Below are 22,331 nucleotides of genomic sequence, written 5' to 3' on the forward strand. Positions count from 1 at the left end.
AAATTTACAAACACCAAGACTTCTCAACAGCCTCCATGAATCTGGCCCCTAGGCAGATCTTGCAATGATTTGCTTAGAAGAACCCAACATGCTTCCATCCTCTGGGCCTTTGCTCAGGCCAGGTGGGCCCCCTGGAAGGGTTTTCCTTCACTGCTGCCTATGTTCATGGTTCAGCTCAAATGCTTCCTGCTCTATGATGTGTTCACTGGTCACCTACTTCCCTCTCCCCAAGTTCCATAACACTCTTGGCAGAACTGCTATTATTTACATGTTAAATGATCCTATTCCTAGTACAGTATATTGCACACATGTCAAATTTTAGGTAAATGAGTAAATTAATCTAACAATGCTTATGTATCTTACAGAAAAGCAAAGAGAAGGCCAGAAAGGTTAAGAATATTTTTTCCAGGTTCTTATTACATAGACTAATTAATAAATTAAACTCGGAAAGGGAGCATGGTAGAATGGCCCATGTACAGGCTCCGTGACCAACTAGCCCAAAATTCCAATCACTCTCTACATCCATGTGACTTCTGGGAAGACACTTAATGGAAATTTATGTTTCTTTATCTGTAAAACTGGTACATTTGTTTTGCAAGTCATTAAAGGCAATGTACAAAGTTCCTATATGTCCTAGTCTGGATAGATAATACATTTTAATAAATGCAGATATTACTTTCAGCATTATTAATTCTGTGTACAACCCACAAAGCAGAGATGACCAACAACACCCCAGAACGGTGACTGAATGCCTCTCCCCGAATTTTGTTTAAAAAAAAAAATTACCTATGGCACTTTAATTCTAAAAATAAAATTTGTTTAGCACAAATCAACTTATTTAGTGATATTATATAATATATTATATATTATATATTATATCATAATATTATATACTCAATGTAGGAATAGCTCAAATAAGTGAAATGTAAGGATGGAAATAAGTATATGATTATGAATTATAAAAAAGGAATGATATTCAATAACATGGAAAAACAAGATCCAAATAAAGTGACCTACTCATTTGCCTCAGCACAGTGCACCAGACTGAAGTTTTTTTTGCATGTAAAGATCTTTTTATCAACTACTGAAACAGCTGCTTAGATTTTAATCAGGTAAACAATACCCTACCACAGCAATTTTATTTTTACTCTTTAGAAGAAATACTTTAATACCATTAACTGAGAACTTGCCTCCCCAAATTATAACACATTCTCCTTAAATCATGCAACAGCAGACAGAGCAACACTTACCTAGGAGGAAAAGACTTTGCAATTGAAAATTTTAATAATATTGTTAGAACAAAGAGTAAAAGCACATAGAAATATTTTTTATAAATTGAATTCAGAAAAAAACTACTTATTTGAAGGAACGGGGCATTTTGCACAGTCCCTGCTTCATTAGCTGTCACAGTGTGTTTAAAAAAGTATACGACATACTTGCTTCATAGATTTTTCCATTCTGGGGCTCTGTGAAGATTTTTCTAAAACTTTCCCATAATAATAATAGTATTTCATATTTTCTGTTAAAAATGCACATTTTGTAGATGTCCAATGAAGACTAGTTTAGGAGTTCCATAAATGCAGAATTGCTACTATCACATCAAATCCTAACTATAAATTCTGAATTCCTCTAGCATAGTAATGTTAACAGATAACATGTGTTAAATTCTTATTATATACTAGTACTTTCATATATGCTTTCCATGCCTTAATTCAACTAATCCTCACAACAGTCTTATGTGTTAGATATTATTAAAAATTACATTTTAGAGGGAGAAAAAGAGGCACAGAGGGGTTAAGAAACTTTTCCAAGGTCACAGTCATTTAAAGACATAAACTAAAGACACAAAAAAAAGGCAGAGCCAGGCTTAGACTTCATATAATCTGGCATAAAAGCAGCATTGTTCAATAGAAATATAATGCAATCCACACATGTAAATGTACATTTTCTAACAGTCACATTTTTAAAAAATGCAAAAAGTAAAATTAGTAATATAACTTATTTAACTAAATACATATAAAATATTATCATTTCAACAATCAAATATAAAAGATACTAATTAGGTATCTAAAATTCTTTTTTTAGTACTAACTCTTCAAAATCTGTTGTGACCTTTATACTTACAGTCCATTTCAATTCAGACTAGCCACATTTCAAGTGCTCAGGGGCCACATGTGGCTGGAAGCTCCAGGTTTGGGCAGTGAGTTCTAGAGCCCACTCTCTTAAATTGTGAGGCTACAAGAAAGATATCTAAAAAGGTCTTTGTCATCACTGTTACAAAATATTTATCTTTTCAAACATAGCTAAGATAAGGGTACTTAGCAGCTTTTCATTGTTTAATCTTTCGCAGCTCAACTTGAGAGTAGGACAGAGAAAAAATTCATCCAGTTGGGGAGATAACTGTTAATAGCATTTCTGCATCTCTTGTGTCAGCTTCTGTTATCCCTTCCAAGGGTATCTGTAGAGCAAAGACCCTTGGAACATACAGACAGGGTCTCCCTCAGGAGCACAGGGCAGATTTGTTTCCTGATCAAGATAAATGAAAATACTGTTCTCTGGGGCAAAGGTTAGGCAGGTTTGCTAGCAGCCCCCTCTTAAGATACAGGGTTTATTAAGCCTTGGGATTCTTGACTGTGACGCAGACCTACTGTGTGCACAGCAACCAGTGGTGGCCCTCCACACCACTTCTGCGGTACCTGGTTGTTAAGGGGACCCAATGCAAACATGGAGCTCATGCTGTCTGCAGTGCCCCAAGCAATAAAGGTTTTTTGTCTCTGACCCAGGAATCCTGCTCCTTCTGTCAGCATTCATAAAGCTGGAAGGCTAATTTGATAGTTGAAAAGAAAGGTAAAGTCTCAGCGTCCTCATAGTTCTTGGCACATCTTTTGAGTGTTGCTGGGTTCTGAAACAGGTATATGCCGGCGTAGAGAACTTATAGCTTCTACAGCTAGGACCAAGATCAACTCAATTCATCATTTTAGGATTAAAGTTTTTTTTTAAATGGCAGGGGAAAAAACCTTAATAGTGTTTCTGCATTGTTATCAGTGGTCTATCCTTTATGGTCTTATTAAATCCCTACTTAAATTCCTTCACTTCTATAAATATATCACCAAGTTCTTTTAGTTCCTTTTACAAAGAAATGATGTATACTGTACCTTTCCGCAACATTTTGCTTTGTCTATAATCTTCAGGGCAAATTCTTTTCCAGTGGACCTATGGAATAATCAGGCCATTTAAAGATATAAACTAAAGACACCATCATTTCTGATTTCCTCTACAACACAAACTCAGGGAAGAAAGACTGGCTTAATCCTCTGTACATCAGAAACTAATGTAGAGTCAGGGAAAAAGGCACCCAAAAAAGAAAAATATCCAAAGCCATACTCTTGATCTCCTTTATATATATTAATAATTACATTATTAAATAACTTGTATACTAAAAGTACTTAAACTTTGCTGTATCAGAGCTGGATAAGAAACTGTTTTTCCCATACTTAAATCACAAACTAGTCCTCTTAGAAGACTTAGGAGATAGAAGACAACTAAGAAAAATGCATCAAAGTAATGAAAATTTTCTATTACCAATTTTACTTTACATTAATCCATTACTAATTAGTCCATAATTCAAAGCTGAAAAAACCCTAGACTTTCACTATTTCTCAGCCAAAACTCCATCTAAGGCCATCTTATCCACACCTTGAAATGCTTATATCTGGTATTAAAGAGATCATTTACTTGGACAAAAGAATCTTGATGTTGTTACTTAACTTTGAGTCACCTTTAACAATAATAATTTAATCTCAACATGCCAAAAATATCTTTTAGTGTAGAAAAATAGGTCAACAAAGAACACCAAAGTATTCTTGGAATGTATTAGTTCTCTCAAGTGCAATGGCTTTTGCCACGTGGTCACAGTACACACTGATTGGGCCTGCCTTGGAAGAATAACTTTTATTTAAATTGCTTCCCCATAGGATAAACTGATCCCTGCCTCAGATTCCTGAAGAATCATTAAAAGTCATCTTTTAGATGCTGAATTTGTTAACTTGGGCAGCAATCTATGTACCAGAGCTAAGTAGAAAGGTTTAGAGGACAGACAGTTTACCTTGTGCACCATTTTTAAGTGGCACTAAAGCTTCAGTAGAGATGTAACACAATGAAAAAACTGTCGTTACCAGAACTCTCTGGAAAATTCCTCACAAACAACAACAATTACCACTCAGAACAGGTAGGCAGTGATCTGTCAATACAAAGACTCTAATCTGAGTCTTCTCCAGATTTTATGCTGTTTACAAAAGGCCTGAAATTTAAAAGCATGGATTTCTTACTACTTGAGAATTTGGGACCTTAAAAGATATAATGCTCAACAAGCAAACATGATTGTAATATAGGCCAAAGTTGGCTGATTCAAATAGAGTTCAAGTATCCCAAACTACAAGTATATGCAACAAAATATTAAGTAAGAGGGTTACTGTGGCAATGAAATGAGTTAATACAAGTACAGCCTTGAGAACAGTGCCTGGCATAGGAGATTTTTTTTTTTTTTTAATGAATGTTATTCTTTCCCATTCCTCTCTGGCTCCTGAATGAGACCTGATATATCTCTCAGCCCAAATGCATACAAAGCAGGTTTATCTCTATGGATATAAAATTTTCCCTGTCAAATTGCTTGTGGGATGCCAACAGCTCATCTCAAGGGTAGATTCTTTCAAGAAGTAGGAAAAGAGACTTCCCAGGAAGGCCTTTGGTTCATTTGGGTAACAATAAACCCCAAGGTAGAAATGTCTACGTAGGTGAACAAATGATTATCCTCACTGTCCACTCACCTGTCCATACACTCTTTGACTACTGCAAAATTGCCATCACCAATAACCTTCCCAATTCTGTATTTCTCAAGAAGAGTTGATGATTCAGAGCACCTGTTCCCATTTACACCTGCAAAAAAAGGTAAATGCAAAGTCTATTGAACACGTCAGCATTTCATCCTGATTCCTACATATCTGCAAAATAATACACTGCAATGCATTTATCTCTAAATCTATGGTGAAACTAAACAAATCTCTAGACATATTTTCTGAATAGAACACCTGACTCTAACCTTGTTGGTTGGAATCAGAAACCAACATAATCAATAAACCTACAAATCCCCAAATATCAGTTGAAATAAGTAAAAGGAAGTCTAAAATTTTGTAAACTTCTTTCGTGGTCAACTCTCAAGAAAGGAGAAGGATGATGGTGGGAATTTAACCTTAAAATTTTTCTCGGGATTTCTCTTTGCAATTTTCTAGTAAAGAAAATTCTACCTAGCTATGATGCCTTGTTTAAACGAATGCCTGGCTCAAAGGCTTAGCAAAAAGAGGATTTGAGAAGAGAAGGAGGGAGTGGTTAATACTGACTACTTTTTGCAGTGCATCTCCAGTGCCCAGCACATAGCAGACATCAAATAAAGAAACACACTTTAGTAATCTAATTGAGATAAAAGAAAGTCTATATTTAGGAGCTATGAGCAGATTACCATTAAGGAAAAATAAAAGAAGCCCAAGTCCAAGACTTGAAATTGGGATAGCTTAATTAACAAGGAGATTTTCTATATACTGAAGTGATTCCAGCCCGCTCTGGCTAAATGGGCTAATTGGTGACATGATCACATCCTTGTTTAGGCAGAGCAAAAATTAGTGCAAGTGGGTTTTTGGCGGCCACCAAGTTCACACGGATGACTTCTTTAATAAAAGTAATCATCGGACTGAGGACTACCTTCAGGACTCATGCAACGATCAAGTTCAGGTCCACCATTTACATTGGAAGAAGATCTGCCATGTGCAGAAATCTGCTGAAAAAGGAGAGTGGCCATTATTTATCAGGATAAATGTACAAATCTTTAGCTAGGTAATCCTGAGAGAATAGAAAATGAGAGGAAGCATGCCCTTTCTCTTCCTCTTACCTTTCTCCCTATATGTATCACATTAATGCATTTCTTCTTTAGATAAATATTTTCTATTCAGATTATGTAACAGGAAGTTGACAGTGTGTCACCCCCTTTGATGTGCATTACTTTTGACCTCAATGAAATAAGGGAGACTTTTATGGCATCGCACTGAACAAGGTATTTCTTGGTGGCAAAATAAGGCCTAGAACTATAGATAATTCCAAGAAAAATCAGTACTCAATCCCAAGTCCCACAGCGGACCTCAGAGAGCCCCTGCTACAGTGGAGCCCGTTTCAGGACTCCAGCTTCCTGCCCAGGACTGCCTCACCTTCGTGTCTTCCCCATGGATTCAGATCCAGATGCAGCCCGGGCTCAGCCCTCTTCTTTACTGACTTTAAGACATCAGGAATTCCTCTTAAGTATTATAAATATTTTTATTACTAAGAACCAGATGGAAATAAGTTAAAACTAAAAGGTAAGTTCCAATTCGACAAAGTGGAACTTCCCAGTCTAGCAAAGAGATGCCTTTAGTTCTTAGGTCAACAAAAAAAATCCCATATTATGGATATTATTCATATTAACTTTATTATTCTAGTTCTATTTTATTATTAAGTTCTCTCAAACACAGGCTTTCAAACTCCTTTTTCTTTATTTTTCTCTTTGATCTTAAATTTTCATTCATTTTTTTTTTTTTAATTATTCCTTACCAGAACTTACAAGGTCAAAGGACTTGCCAAATACTGAGAAGCATCTTCAAACTTTACGTTCTGGTGCATTGCCGTCTGTGCCCACACCCTCCTGGTAACTTATGCCCATAATGGCTGCCCTGCATTCAGCACAGTACCTGGTACACCCACTACTCAGTTCATACTTGCTAAGTGAGCATAACTGACACAGGTGCAGGGCAGGGAAGCGCCCTTCCCAGACACTGGGTCCACTCTGCTCCTCGTGGTGAACAGGAGAACCTCACACGTGCCGAGTTTGGTTCAAAACCCAGGAGAGTCCCATTACTTATAAACATGCCTTCAGATGGATATCCAGAAGTTCTTCTGGATTAAAAATATGAGCCTCGAGAATGACAGGCATGTAAACACTGGGCAGCTTTCTCAGGTCCCAAGTAATTGCACCTTGTGTGGACATTAAAACTCGCTGCACCAGGTCCCACTAGGACACTCACGGCCACGAAGAGCCGTGCTGAGGGGCAGCCGGGCAGCTCCTGCCCCACGCGGCACACACACTGCTCATGCGGGTTTGTCTGCCTCCCTCTGCCGTGGCGGGTGGCTGGGTAGGAATGTGGCTGTGTGCACGGGTCCCATTCTGGCCTCAACCTGAGGGAAGTGTCGCAGTTTAGCTGACGGACCCTTCAGAGTTCATTTTGTTTCCTCATAATACAAGGTGATCGCTGGACAAAGGTTTTCAGACTTCAGCTTGTTTTGTTTTGTTATGTTTTATCTGCTTGCCCCTGAAATTGAAGGCAACTCCCAATCAGCAGGATTCTATGCTAGATGGCTTAAAAGCAGCTAGACTGTTTAAAGCCAAGGCCCAGCTGGACTCTAAGGGAAGGGAAGAGAAAACTACACCATTGTCCGCCCTGTTCCATCCCAAGAGCCACCACCTCGCCTTGGCCCTCCTTGAGCCTCTTGGCCCCCCATCAAGGGCCTCTTAGTCACTTCAGGTTCATCCATTCAGTATCTCCCATAGAATCCAAAAACCTTAGTAGGTGTTCATTACCAAAAGAATAATCCAAAATCTTCAGATGGCATTCAGGCCATGATTTGTTCCCCCACTGACCTGTCCAATTTGTTCCCCAGTCACTTTTTTTCATGCATTTTATGCTTACATTAACTTAATCATTTTTTTTAAGTTGCTTAGACTTTCCAAGTCTTATTTTCTGCTCTGTATATAGGAGTAGGAGCAGCAGCAAGTCAATGATTTAATTTAGATCATTAAAATTAGCTCATATGTGTAAAATCCTTTAGCACCAACACTGATAGGAAACACACACTCACATTAGTTGTTAGCATCTTTCCGTCCTTAAAACATCCAGCATACAGCCTTGAAATGAGTGACTGAGAAATGGTTTTGAATTATTCAATGAACAATGGCTATAAAAGATCTTTTGCTTAATAATTCATTCCAAGTCTATTACTCTTCTAATCTAACCCTTCCTAGAATGAAAATTGTCAGTCAAGGGAATAAGAGATCCAATTTAAATTAAATCAGCCAAATTCTTAATGGAATAAAGGTAAGAAGAATGTCAACCTTTGGGAAGTCATATCTCAAAGATAAATGGAAAGATCCCTTTGGATCACTGCTGGTCCCGGGATCACAGTGGTGGGGGAGGTGGACTGTCCATGTCTGGGAAAAACTGGACTGGAACCGGCCTGCCTGCATGTCCAAATCTGACAGCCCAAAATGGGGCAGTCCCACGTCCTTAGGCCTGGGTGCTGGGCAAACCATATCCCTTCCCAAAACTTAGAGCCTAGGGTACTCTGTAGAATGTGGCCCCACACTCACCACTGAGGCCGTAAGACCTGCCCTTTGCCCCTGCACCCCCACAGCCCCCCACCCACCCCTGATTGCTTAGCTCTCCCTGAAGTAGGTAACATTCTTCTCACAGGTCCCTTTCTTAAGCTGATTTGAGGTGAGTGCTATTTACTTACAAGCTGAAGTGTTCTGTCCGACTCAAGAGCTCTCTAAGAAGGAAGTCTTGAAAAGGCCTAAAATGCAGGCAATTTTTACCCCCTGCACATTTTCACATGGATGGATGACTTCTTGGAGTGTTTATTAATTGATTTCTTATGAACCCCTATAACTTGCCAAATGTTTATTTTGATTAAACCCTCACTTCCACCAATCCTGATTCCCTGTACAGTATAGCAATTACAAACTTGGTTTGTGTTGGGATTCAAAAGGGGCAAGAAGCAGGGAAAAAAACTGGAGACAGAGCAGACGGTGGAAGCTGGGAGAGCTGGGCAACTGTACTGAAGCCTGCACACCTCAGAGGAGGGGGGCACCTCATGCAGGGGCACCTCGTGGAGCGGAAGGGGCAGAAGGCCAAGTGAAAGGCTTCTTTTGTGGGCACCTGAGAAAGGTTTCACTAAATCACCAGGAAATGCAGTTTTCTTTGCAAATTATGGCAAGAACATTTTTCAAAGCTCTCAAATCAAATGACTTTTTTGAAGTGTTAAATCTCAACCATTTACAAAAGAAAAAAAATCTATAGAGAGTTAGTAGGTGTGCCTTATATTTAATTACCTATCCAAATATGTTCCTTTATTTGAAAATAAAGCTTTCATGAAGAAAATGGAAACATGAAAAAATAAAGGGAATCCTTTTGTTATAGCACAGCTGAACAGCCAGGGACACGAGAACACACAGGAGCAATTTTCCTTTCCTCTGTCAGCAACAACCTTGGCTGGGTTTTTAGAGGATATAAAGATGGAGGGACATGGTCATTATCACCCAGAAGTTACAATCTTATGCAGACAACATAAGTGTACCCTTAAAACATTTCTGAGAAACATCTACATCCCGGGATATGGTTTCTAAGGTTGTGACATTTACACACGGCTCTGAAGATCCTTGAGAGGCAGCCACGTTGCCAAGGCATGAATCTGCACTCGAAACGCTTGAACCACATAGCCAGTGATTAAGTTCACTTGACCTCCCATTAATGAAGCCCAGTGCTCCAAGGATACAAGAAAAGCTGGGTATTCACCAAGATCTGGGGACAGATCCCTGGCAAATGTTAAGCATCTATTGTGAAATATAAAGCAATCATCCCCAGTGTCCTGAGAGACATGCAGACAAAGAGCAATGAATTCACATGGGACAAAATTATGACTATAAAATTCTCACCATTTCCCAGACACAATTTATATATTTCCTTGTGCAATGTAAGAGAATTCATCTCTTATTAAAACAAGGATTGAAATAGCACCAGGAGATTCCCATATGGCATTTCTGATTAAATCTGTCCCATATCTATTGTCAAACTAACAGTTTTTATTAAAATCTCTTAAAATGCTAATGAGCATTCATGCTCCCATCATCAGCTATGATGCTGAGATGGCATAAAGAAAGTGCCGAGATGCTGCAAGTTAGCGAGATCTTCCTCGATAAAGCATAAATAAATGGCAGCAGCATCTGCACTATTTCAAGATTTCTCCCATAATTACTAACTGGTTCACAAAGATGTGATTATGTTTAGTGGGGGCAGGAGAGGGGGACACGTGTCCTGACCGGTCAAGGAGGGAAGGTGATGGAAAAGACCAGGGATGGAGATACTGCTGAGCACGCTGTGACCTGGCACCACAGTCACACCTACCTACTTGTCTGGCAGCAGCTGCTCCACTTCTATGAGTAAACAAGAAAAGGAAATGTACAAGAATCTGCTTCTGCTCAGAGCTTAGAAAAAAAAAAAGACTTGAAAACAGAGCAGAAAGAGCGATAGGGTGTTCTCAACTGCTGGCATCATCTAAAAAGGCATTCATGGCAGATAATGAGTAACAGTCCAGCTTTATGCATTTTAAGCCAGGAAGTCAAGTCAGAGTGTCCTACATTAAATTTCCCTAATAAGTGGATTACTACAGCTTCTAAAAAACTTACAATCTAAAGAGAAATGTTAAATACTACTCTAAAAATGAGAGGTATGGTTCAAAAATAGGCAATTATCAATAAACATAGCAGAAATGGTTATATTAATGCATTAGATAACACATTACTATTGGATTTTAAGTATAATGCTAGATACTTCACTTTGATTTTTCATAAAAAAGAATCACTTGAACAGAATCTAGGAGATATTCTTGTGTAGTGAGTTGACTTGCCTAATGCATCTTGGAAAACGGCACCATGATTCAACTTTTAAGTGGCCTACTGTGGGAATCAAAATTATTTTCTGCAACAGACAATAATATTTTAGGTTTTGTGGGTACAGTCTCTATCACAACTACTCAATAGTGCCACTGCAGCATGAAAGCAGCCACAGACCATACGTAAACAGATGAACATACCCATGTTTCAGTAAAACTTTATTTGGAAAAACAGGCTCTGGGCCATATTTGGACAGTAAGCAAACTCCTAGTCTATAAGAATAGGAATTTTTTTCTTGGAAAAGCTTTTCTTCCAACCTGATACTCACACTTTTAAACTCTAGAAAAGAAAAACCCTCAGGGTATGGTTCCTATAAAGCAGTGGTTTTCTGTCCTTTGCTGAACATCACAATCACTGCAAAGATTTGAAAAATTCTACCATCAGGCTGCACCCCAGATTAAAGAGTCCCTGGAGGTAGGACACCGTATTTTTTTAAGCTCCACAGATGATCTAATGGGCAGCCAAGGTTGAGAATATCTGTGAAGGAAGTTTCTGGCCATAATTGTAATGAATTGCTTGGCTACCTTAATTTAAATTCTGTCATTCATCCAATAATCTAAGCATTGCAAATCATCACCAGTCCAAAAACCACTTTCCCCCTATTAGTGCCAAGTTCTAAAATGAGCTCTTAATATTTTATGAATTGGGTATTATCACCCTTTCCACCAGTCTGTGAAGAATTCAAGGCTCAGAGAGGTTATACAGTTTGCCCAAATACCACAGCAAATGTAGAGTCAGAATCTAAACCCAGATCTGACGCCAGAGCTCAGAGGCCATTTGGCTATTCTCACACTTTTCTAACATAAAAAGAGAAACCTTACAAGGTTATTAAATTAACTAAGGAATGCCACCCAATATCAGACTCACTGATCAAAATAGTCATTGTGGTGTATTTAGGATGTGCTTTTACATTACAGAGCTATAGTGACATCCCTGTAATTTGTTCAAAATGCACAAATTGATATTCATAACCTTGCCTCACATAATGAGGTCTTAAGAAAATTTTTTTCTTTAAAAAGACCTCTGAAATGTACTGAAAAAAATTTTAAATCACTATACCAGATATTACTTACAGATTTTTTTCCATTCCCCATTGGTGTTCATTGTTATCATTTTTGTAGGCTTTTAAAAAAATACCAGAAACATCAATTCCATTAATTAGAAGGAAAGCCAGTATAAATTACTATAAATCCAAAATTAGAAATGCATTTAAAAACAAAGCTTTATCACTGTTCTATTAGATTTATGGTAATTCATCCCAATATATTTCAGTACTAGTAATGAAATATGAGAACAATTAATCTGAATCAGCACCCAGCAAATGGTAACATACAAGGAATTCTTACCTGTAGACATACCTTAGACTTGGTTTCATTAGGCAAAACAAGTGGCATTTGCAATTTTTGATTACTCAGTAATAGGAAACAGTGGCACAAGGTTTAAGACAGCGGCCAACTCAACAGTCTGCGGATGGAACCTGCTGATGTGCGCCTTTCTGCTCCTCTGAGGATCACTGCCCACTCAGCGGACTAAATGGCCTACCAAAATCAGCTCAGAATCTCAGCGCACCCCTGTGAGTGAGCCTTTCTAGCAAAGAGTTGGTTTACCCACGAAGGAGGACTTCAGCCCTGTTGAGCCATTTTATCCACTGAATGCCTCTATTCACTGAGCAACTACAATATGCAAATCACGGTCCTCATAGAGTCTTGAGATTCATTATGATGATTTATTATGTTGGGCACTGAAGTCTTCAAAACTGCCTAGTCCCTCTTTTGTTTTTGTTTCTGTCAAGAGAATCAATTATGTTCAGAAATGAAGTCACCCCCCCACCCCAATATTTCAGGGGTAATAAAAAAGAGTCTAAAAGTAGCAGTCATCTTAGTACTGAAAATTATTAACTTGTTTTGAATACCAAAGAAAAGCCAAAGCTCCAGGGAAAAGAAAGCGTTTAAGGTCAGCAGCTACTGTGGACTTACATTTCACAGCTTTGAAAAGAAGTTTTGAAGTTCAGAAGGTCAAAGAGTTACATTTTAACTCTGCCAATCAGTATGAGATACTACCAGCCCTTTCATCACACTTCACAAATCTGGAAAATCTTTCGCCACCAGCAGACCCAGGAGACATCATCAGATAAAATATCAGCACATCAGACAGTTTATAATCTCAAGATGTTAGACAGTGTTCCAAATGTACTTTTTTTCTTTCTTCTCTCAACCAACAAGAATACCCACAGTAGACAGTCTCTAGGCATACACTTTAACATCAAAACATGAGACATTTTATCCCTCAGTGTCCACAGATGTGCCCTTGACTCTGAAGCCTTCAGTTACTACAGCCTTGAAAGTCTTAAACTGGGACATGAATGATGAATTAAATTTCAGGGAAATGCTTTCTTCATCCATCTGGCAGCTGATGACACATTTAGTACTCTTTATTGCCTATCTGTCCTGAAGAAAATGTTGTGATTTAAGCATAGTAAATATTCCCACAAGGAAACTTATCAGCTAGATCGAAGGGGTTCTGAGGAGCTCGGGAAGAGGAAACCGGGGATCATGGGCTGAGGTCAAGGAGAAAATGAAGGATCAGGAAGACGGGGATTCAGAGAAGAAAATGGCAGTGGTGGCGGAATTCTAGGATTCGAAGGGGAGAAAAGAATGGGCAGGGAGTGGTCGGTCTGGAGAACAAAAACACTGGAAGAACAAAGCAACAAGATTTATGGGGAGAGAGACTCCTGTGGCCCTCAAAAGGGAGAATGGACAGAAAACTATTAAGGGAGTAGGGGCAGTCTCAGAAACTGTGGGTGGCTGATAAACAGATGAAGTCAGAGAGAAGGGGTGTGGCACCCAGCCTCCACAGTGGTTCCCATTCCACGTCCTGGTTTCCATGCCCTTGTGTAGCTCCTTCCCCTGACCAGCTGAGCTGACATACGACTACCAAGATACTATGGAAACAATGGTTTCTGACCTCCAAGGCCAGGTCATAGAAAGGAAGACTTCTGCACAGTACTCTCTTTCAAATCACTTGCTCTGGGGAAACCCACTTGCCATGTTCTAGAATATTCAAGCTGACTTATGGAGAGGTCCCCACAGAGAGGAAGCGAGGCCTCCTGCCAACAGCCAGCACCTACTCGTCACCAAGAGACACCTTGGAAGGGATCCTCCATTCCTAGGCAGGCCTTCTTGCCCTGGTGTACACCTTGACTACAACCTCATCAAAGATCTTCAGCCAGGACCACCCAGGGAAGCTGCTCCTAAATTCCTCACGCACAAGAACTCTGTGAAAAAATAATTTTTTATTGTTATTTCAAGTTTCTAAGTTTTGGGTAACTTGATAGGAACAGAGTTATCTGTAGAGGACTATAGGGTTGGAATATGCAGAGAGGGCAGGAAAGCAGAGATGAAGAGTAGTTGGGAGGGAAAGTCAGAGAGAGAAAAGCAGAGGAGGTAATAAAATCTGGAGTCTCCCTCTCTCTTCCTTCTTATATATTATTGCATGTTAATTTTTAAGCAAAATTACCCTTATGTGAAAACTGGAGCTGGAGCATGGAGGGAGTTTCATGCTTGAGACCCTCTTTCTGTATAACTACCACCAGGGGACATGGTTTCTGCCTTAAACCTCAGGCCTAAGTTGGTTTGTCTTGGGTTTCAAGACTGTTGTCCTTGGGCTTAGAGAAACAAAGACTTGTCTGGGTTTCCCTAAGCTTAACTGGAACATATTGAAACAATTCAGAAAATTTCGGTAATTAAGAACAAAAGAAAAACAAACGGGAGTCCGGAGCTGCTCTGCATCCTCCTGACACTGGCCTAGGACACAGTGGCATGAACTGGCCTTATGCAAAGGCCTATGGGCATCCCATGTGCTTGGCTGTGGTAGGTAGCCTGGTGCATTGCGGGGGAGGAGGCTTGTTCTGACTGCGGAAATGCCTCCTCCCCAGACGACTATTAAAATGAGTGGTCTTGCCCTGTATGAAGGTCAGATTCCCTAAATCCATACAAAAGCAAGGCCAAATTCCAATACCTAGAGACAAAGTTCTTGGGAAGAAGCCCAACAGAGAGTTGCGGGGTGGCCCTAGCAACTCATTTTATGAATTTTTGGTCTGACCATGCTGTTTCCAATTGCATGTTAACAGACTGGCCTTGCTGACTCACTGTGTCCTTAGGCGCAGGCAGTGGTTACTAGCGTGGCTCTCCTTTCAAACCAGGTCTGCCACCATACTCACAGTGTAGCTTCTATCACAGGCCTGCCATGTAACACTCTCTCATATCCTGTACCCATGCATTTGCTGGGCCTGGACTACACTATCTTGTTCCTACCTATGTCAGTCTTGACAAGACTCAGCTGCACTGCAGGCTTGCAAAGACAACCAATAATCGTAACCAGTTTGAACTTCATCATTTTCCTAAGAGTGTATGTGGTCAGGTGGAGGTGCTGGGCATACAGTAGACTATTTCACCTGAAGAGCTCCCATCAGAGACCTATTAGCGATCTCTACCCCCACATCTTCCAAGAAAAGCTGTCACCTCGAGTTCTTCTCTTCACTCTCCATCACCCTTTATCTGCCTCTCCTGCACCCCAGGATCACCTCTCTCTTTCCCAACACTCCCCTCCTAGTTCCTTTCCTACTCTACCAATCTTTCTATATTCAGAGCATTTGTGCCTACTTAAACCCAGGTGTGACTGAGCCAACCACCCCCAGCACTCAGCCTCCCAAAAGATTTACGCAGCATAGCTTTTCCATACTAATCACACAAGTTTCCTCCTGCGATGCCTGTGTTGGAGTCACTGAAGCCAGTGATGCGGGTGGGGTGGGCAGGAGATTAGAGACAGAGAGCCAGAGAGGGTAAGAGATCCCCTACTGGCCACTGGACCTTATGCAAGTCACTTCACAACTCGGAACCTCCATTTCTCCAACTATGAAAATGAAGACTATACTAAAAGAGGCCACTTTCAGTTTTCACATCACAGGTTTTAGGTAACCAGCAAAACAAAAAAAAATTTAGACATAATCAAGGTACAATTAACTCTCAGCTGTCCTAACGTCTTTCAGTTTGGGGTTTAAAAGAACCTTCATTACTCGGTTGCCACCCTACTTCTCACACTCCCATCCTGCAAAACTTATTCATGATTTGAAGAAAGCATTGCTTCCTCTCCTGGCTTTGGTCTAGCCCCTCAAGGAGTGCGGCCTTACATGAGTGCAAATGAATGGGACAGAGCTGTCTTGCTCACAAGAGGGTTCTGAAGGAAGTAGGAGTGCTCTTTGTGGGGAAGTGGCTGCTCCGATATTTCTCCTGTCTTCCTCAGTGAGCAAACAAAAAGGCCACTGACACTCCATGGTCAGAAATTAATCATCACAGTATCACTCTATTTTCATTGTCAGTCCTTTCAACGTTCCCAGCACAACATCAAAACGATTCCCAGAAACGGGCACAAGGGGGAAAACTGTGATAGAGTACCCAATTCTTCTTCCCTTTAACTGTGCTTAATTCCCTATGAAGTCAAACACAGATAACAAAAAAAAAAAAAAGAAACATGTGCCACAAACTGTGCCCTGGTAGATAGAGAGACACCGTGTCAACTCCGCCATATGCTGTCCTGGATCGGTTTCCTTGCTTTTATCAGTTCTCTGATTCTCTGGATGATTACCAATCCCCAAAACCGTGAAAGCATCCAACTAGGGTAAATAGTGGCAAAGAGTTCCTGCCCATGAAAAATAGTCCTCCATTGTCAGACATTCCTTCTTAATTGATCTTAATTAGCTATTTTAAATGAGAGGGAAGGAAAAAGCAGAGCACTAGCACATGGTGATTATGTGTAATTCTCCATTTGTAGTGTTACTGAATAGGGAAAATAATGCAAATGTGGACAGATGCTGACTAGAGAGGGCTTCACAATGACATCAAAATTAGGGCATTTTTGTACAGTAAGCAACATGACTAAGTTGCCATGTTTCAAAGGCAGGTTTTCATCCCAACAACAATATATATATACCATGGGCTGTCGGGAACCACAGTGAGATGAAATTTCCACAAGTCATGACCCAGGGGAATAGGCAGCAGTGCTATGGCCTAAAAGCTCATCAATGTGTCAGAGACTCATTTAGCTGCTAATATTTAATGTAAAATTCTGTAATTCTGTATCAGCCTCAAAGTGAGAGGAAGAGAAATAGACTCCCCAGCTACCAAAATAGGTTTTTATTGCAAATTTAACAAATTACAATCCTAGCATTTTAGAGGCAATTTAAAATCAAACATCCTTAATTTACAGATGACAAAGAGTTCCTATAAGAGGTCCCACAGCTGTTTGCAAAGCCCACGGGCCTCAGGAATGTGTGGGCGGTGGAGGGTGCTCAAGGAAAGACCACTACTCCTAATCTTTCTGATCATCTCATCTTCCATGTTGACTAGTAATCAGCATATCCCTTAATTTTCTTTATCTCTTTCAGCTCCAGTAAGTAATACTTAAGCACTTGCTAAATGCCAGGGTTACTATAATAAAGATACACTCAGCTTAGTGAGAATAATTTTATCCAATGTCTCAGCAATAATACAAGTTATCTTATTTTTTAAATTCCATGCATCTTCATTCCAAAAGTGCAAGAGGTCTCGTGTGAGCCAATGTGCCTGTGTGAAGGAGTGTGTGTGCTCTGAGCATTAAGCAGTACCAACTGATCTAGTGGCAACAATTTAAAAAACAGTCTTGGGCTTAGAAGTTGGACTAGGAAGAAAGATGAAAGTCCAGGTTACCAACAAATAACAAAAAAGGGGGAAATGACCAGGACCCTGCATGAGCAGGGGACAAAGGTACCTGCCTGATGCCCTGCCTGGAGCCATGGCCTGGGGAGAAATAGGAGACCTTTTGCATGCGGCTCACTAGAAAGCTAGTGTGGGGTTTGCCCTAGTTAACAATTACCAGCACTAGGAGCCACCTGCTTTTACTTTAACACAAGATGAAACTGAAAACTAGAAAAGAGGTGAATCAACTTGAATTATTTTTACTTTAGTTCTCTTTTAAGTTACTTGTATTAAGAACACTGCACCTACTACTTATTCTGGGGGAAACAAGTTGGGCAAGAGAAGTTAAACATACTTAGCTTATTAGTGGTTTTTAATTTACATAACTTCTTTGGAATCAACAATTAAGAATTCCATTGGAATCTTACTATAAACTGACTTAAGCCAACTCAGCACTTCAGAAAACGCCTGGTTCTCTTGATAAAGAGCTTCCAGCACTTAGAGGTGGGTGAGAGCCAGGTGCCCACAGCTCCCAAACTTACACTACGAGCCTCACTCCAAATTCTGCCAATGTACGTAAGCAAACAGGTACAAAAACAGTCTGTCCTTTTCCAGAAGGAATTCTCTTTTTGATTTCAGTCACTCTGCAGGCTCACTCTGAGGTAGACACAACATCCTCAGGCAGAAAAAGCAAACCTTCACCAGGTGGAGCCTGGAACCCTTCTAGAAGTGGGGAGGGCCAAGATGCCAGAGTCAGCAGGTTCTCATTTCTCTTTCCCCTGGGGGGAATTCTTACCACTCACTTTATGAATGAAAAATATTTTTCAACATTCTTAAGGTAAAGAAAACCATTTAGACAATACTTGAAGGTTAGCTAACCAACTTGGTGAATGCATCCCTAACAAACATATACCCAACGTCAACCAAAACATGAAGAGAATGAAGTTAATTTACGCATTCACACGTGGCACAGTGTATATGCAGTATTCTCGGAGTCCATTACAATAGGGACAATTTGAGTGTTTCTATAAAGGAAACTTTCAGTCTAACTCCAGTTATTTACTGCTATTCTACCAGGCAGATTTTCTCTTACAAGTTTAAATTATTGAATGCTACTAAATCAAATGAAATTTGTTGAAATTTTGCAGATTTGGTTTTGCTCATCATTCTTCTCCCACCAGCTGCTAATCATGTTAAGTTACTGTTTATATTTTTAGGACATTACAGTCAAAACCTAAAATTTATATCTAACTCTTTGCCAAATTAACATACTTTCTTGTGTTACTACTTGTGTATGTAAGAACAATAGCAGTACTTCATTCTATTTTCACAAATGTTAGCAATATTTAAATCATGATTCAAAATGAGATTTTAAAAAGAATTAGAGTGTTCTCCAAGGCTGTGCCATTGCAAATTATTTAGATAATCATAAAAACTACTATTTATTTTACCACTACTTTACCACATAAAATTCAATCCTAATCACAACTTATTCCCATTTTGGAGATGGGCACACTTCAGCTCAGAAGAGGTAAGTGACTGGCTCAAATTACAAGATGAAACAGGACACAGGATTCAAAGCCAGGTCTTCCTGGCTCCAAATCCTAAACTCTTCCCTTTCTGATTTGTCACTGCACTCAAGTCCTTGAACAAATTAAACTATGCAACTCAAAATAACACAGTCACACAAACATACCAATATTCTGTTCATACCTTTAATCCTCTGAAACTTCCGGGACTGGTTGGAGAGGAGCTGGAGGATTTTGTAGATTTAGGAGTGGAAAGCTGGCTGCTGGGAGTTCCATTAACTGACCATGAGACAACAGAGGACAAAGAGTTCATTAAAACACAAAGCAATCAGATGGTGTACAAACACCAAGCACATGCACAATGTAGCTCCAATGAAGCTTTGATTAATTTAAAGCTCAAAGCAAATGGCAAATCAGCAAAAAGCAAAAATAATGTACCTTGTTGCATTACAGACAAAGTGTCAGACAAATAAGGAGTGAAACTAGAATTATTTAAGTTTTCCAACAGTGATATAAACAAATACATCAAACGTTATGGAATTAGAGGTGTGAACAAGAGCTTGTCTGTATATCCTGCCTGCCAGCAAGGGTAGAGAAAATCAATGGCTGTTGCATTTGCAAGGTTTGCTGCGAAGGTTGTTTCATCACCTCCAATATCCACTATTTTGGTGTATACAACCAAATAACCAGAGAGTTCTATGGCTCTCCCAAATCAATTCCTCTGTAACCCAAACACACTTCCTAATTGCATTCTAAATGGCAAGGGAAAATTACACAGCATTTTTTTAACTTGTTTGAAGGCCATAAAAGACACTCTTCCATTCTTTTATCTAGACTAGTTATTTCTAATTCCTCCCATTTTCTTCACAGCTTAATTTCTCCTATTTTTAGTGAATCTTGATTTTTTTTATGCATCCCCCTCCAAACTTCCATGCACTTCTTAGGTTGAAAGCTCAATTTACAACCGATGCTAGTAAGAGTACAACCACTGCTGTTCAGAAGGTAAAGTCAGTTCGCAGATTTTATACAACAGAATGCTGGCCAAAGCTTTCAGTATGGCTCATGCTTACTCCTAATTGCATCACCTGGATCTATTTCTACCGTAACTTCACAAAGCTGGTAGTTAACATCTAGTATTGATGTGATTTTTTAAATTCTGTTCTAAACAGTACTTATCACCCCTTTTATCAATAATCTTTGAAGCTTTTGCCCAAAGTAGATGAAACTGCCATTTCTCCCTATGGAAAGAAAAGTGAAGTCTATCTCCCTTTTTTTTTTTTTTACTACGAGGGAGATGACAACGAGTATTTTAAAAGATACTAATAAACGTAACAAGAAAAATGCAGACATAAAGGTCCTGACTAGGTGACTCAAGAAAGGAAGCACCAGCGCTTGAGTGAAGGCAAAAGTCCCGGATCAACAAGTATTCGTGATTAGAAGGATCACCTTATCTGTAAACACGGACATCCCTGTGTGTAAGCCATGTTTATTTATTGTATTGCTCGTTTTGAAAATTGAGTAAAGATGAAAAAGTTTTCCAGTTGCTTTTAAATGACCGAACTTTAATTTTTTTAATAATCTAAAAGCACTCATTCATAAATAATGATCAGTTATCTAGATGTTCTTAACACGTGTATGTGGGTATTTTGAGGGCAAGTATGATCTAAGAAACTACAATTCATTAAACACACCTAAGAATATTCCACAGCCCTGGCTATTGCTCAATTAAGTTAAATTCCAATTATGTTATTTCTTTAAAAAAATCTCTTTCAAGGGAACTGGTGGTAGAAATTCACATAAAATAGAGATTATTATGGGTAGTGAAGTAGGAAGCTTGCTGTTGGCTGAAACCAAATTTTCTTCCTTTTTACTTCACTCACACAGCAGCCTCTACAGTCCCCAGTTCCTATTCAGGAAGTGCTATTAGCCCTCACTGATACTCAGACACCACATTGATATATATGAAAGGTTTCCTTGGAACAGTGATAGAAAAGGGACTACAGGAGAAAAATCAATTCCTGCAAATGGTGATCTCTGTAGCAGACCAATCTCCCTAAGAATAATTTCTTAGTTTCTATAGCTTCTAAACAAAACTCACTGCCAGGGATGTAACTGGTGTCAGTAACTACATATCCATTATTTTCCACAAAATAACTCTCATCCTAAAGAGATATTAAAAGTCACATGTAGCCCTCTAAGTTTCCCATAGCATTTGGAAGGTTCGGAAAACAATGTTCTCTAATGAGTACTCCTTAATTTCATTTATTTGCCCACTTCTCCTGTTCCGGTGGGAGGCTAAGTGGAACTGAGGACAGCATCATATTGTGCCCTCTCCCTTCACACCACTGCCGGCCTCTGCAAGGTGCCCAGTGACCGGCCAGCATCTGTGTGACGCCCCCACTCCTTCACTACTCTACTCTCTTGATTCTCTCTCCTCAAACAAGGCTTTTATTCACCTTCTTCTCAAATCTATGGTAAGAAATAAGTTTAGGGGCTTTTTTGCTTGCTTGCTTGTTTGTTCTGAATACTTTTTCATCTTTATGGACTCTGATTCACAAGCTAGAAACCTAAAGTGAGAATTTTTAAGACTCAAATTATGGTTAACTGTTTACCCATTTAAATTACCGATTAATTTCTACATGTTTATTACATACTGTTTAGCTAAATTTGATAAATTAGAGTTTTGTTGAGGAATTTAGTCAACCAGAAGGCTTCACTTACTGGAGCACTTCTATCCCAAGATTGAAAAAGTATAATATTATGTTTACAAAGTTACTAGCTCTGTTTGAAATTCCAATTAATCCCATGGAACTTTCTAAATGGTAGCAGGTATACTACAACTACAGCAGTCTGTGAAAGCACGTTATACTTTTGAGTGCCATGGCTTCTAATTCAAAACTCTTTTTCTCAGTTTTTCTAACTGTAGTATGTGTTGAACATGCCTTGGAATTAATCTCTTATTAAGAAGCCATTTGCCTGCTGAAATGTGATTTGAACATCTTTCAACATTTACTTATAAGCTTAACATCTATTCTACTACATCAAGTACAAATATGGATCCAGTTAAAAATTTACGATACTGGGATGCTAAGATTTTCTTGAATCAATTTCTAAGCATTTCAAATTGAAGTTTAAAAGATTTATACATTTATTACACTAGGTTATGAAGCAGTTGGTCGGCAAGACAAACAAATATGGCTATGAAACATGTTTTTAGTGGAATATGTTACTTCCCCTCTTCAGACCTTGGGGAGACAAAATGGGATT

At 39.2% G+C, this 22,331-nt stretch overlaps 1 protein-coding gene across 7 annotated transcripts in view; it reads right to left on the reverse strand.

Annotated features, from left to right (window-relative positions):
- DCLK2 (doublecortin like kinase 2) overlaps nucleotides 1–22,331 on the reverse strand; it is a 167,639-nt gene that overhangs the window by 29,357 nt on the left and 115,951 nt on the right. For 4 of the 7 annotated variants that reach the window (XR_005062999.2, XM_037024629.2, XM_037024627.2 and 1 more), the window contains 4 exons: nucleotides 19,249–19,343; nucleotides 5,755–5,830; nucleotides 4,827–4,935; nucleotides 3,156–3,213 (listed from right to left, as the gene is read on the reverse strand). Coding sequence is in view for 6 of the 7 variants with exons in the window: in XM_037024629.2 (XP_036880524.2) it covers nucleotides 3,156–3,213; nucleotides 4,827–4,935; nucleotides 5,755–5,830; nucleotides 19,249–19,343 (338 nt within the window). In the remaining variant the exon portion in view is untranslated. The remainder of the gene's footprint in view (nucleotides 1–3,155; nucleotides 3,214–4,826; nucleotides 4,936–5,754; nucleotides 5,831–19,248; nucleotides 19,344–22,331) is intronic. The other 3 variants (XM_037024630.2, XM_037024628.2, XM_037024633.2) reach the window with 1 other exon arrangement.

Source organism: Manis javanica, chromosome 3 (genome assembly GCF_040802235.1).
Source record: "Manis javanica isolate MJ-LG chromosome 3, MJ_LKY, whole genome shotgun sequence".
Lineage (NCBI taxonomy): Eukaryota > Metazoa > Chordata > Mammalia > Pholidota > Manidae > Manis > Manis javanica.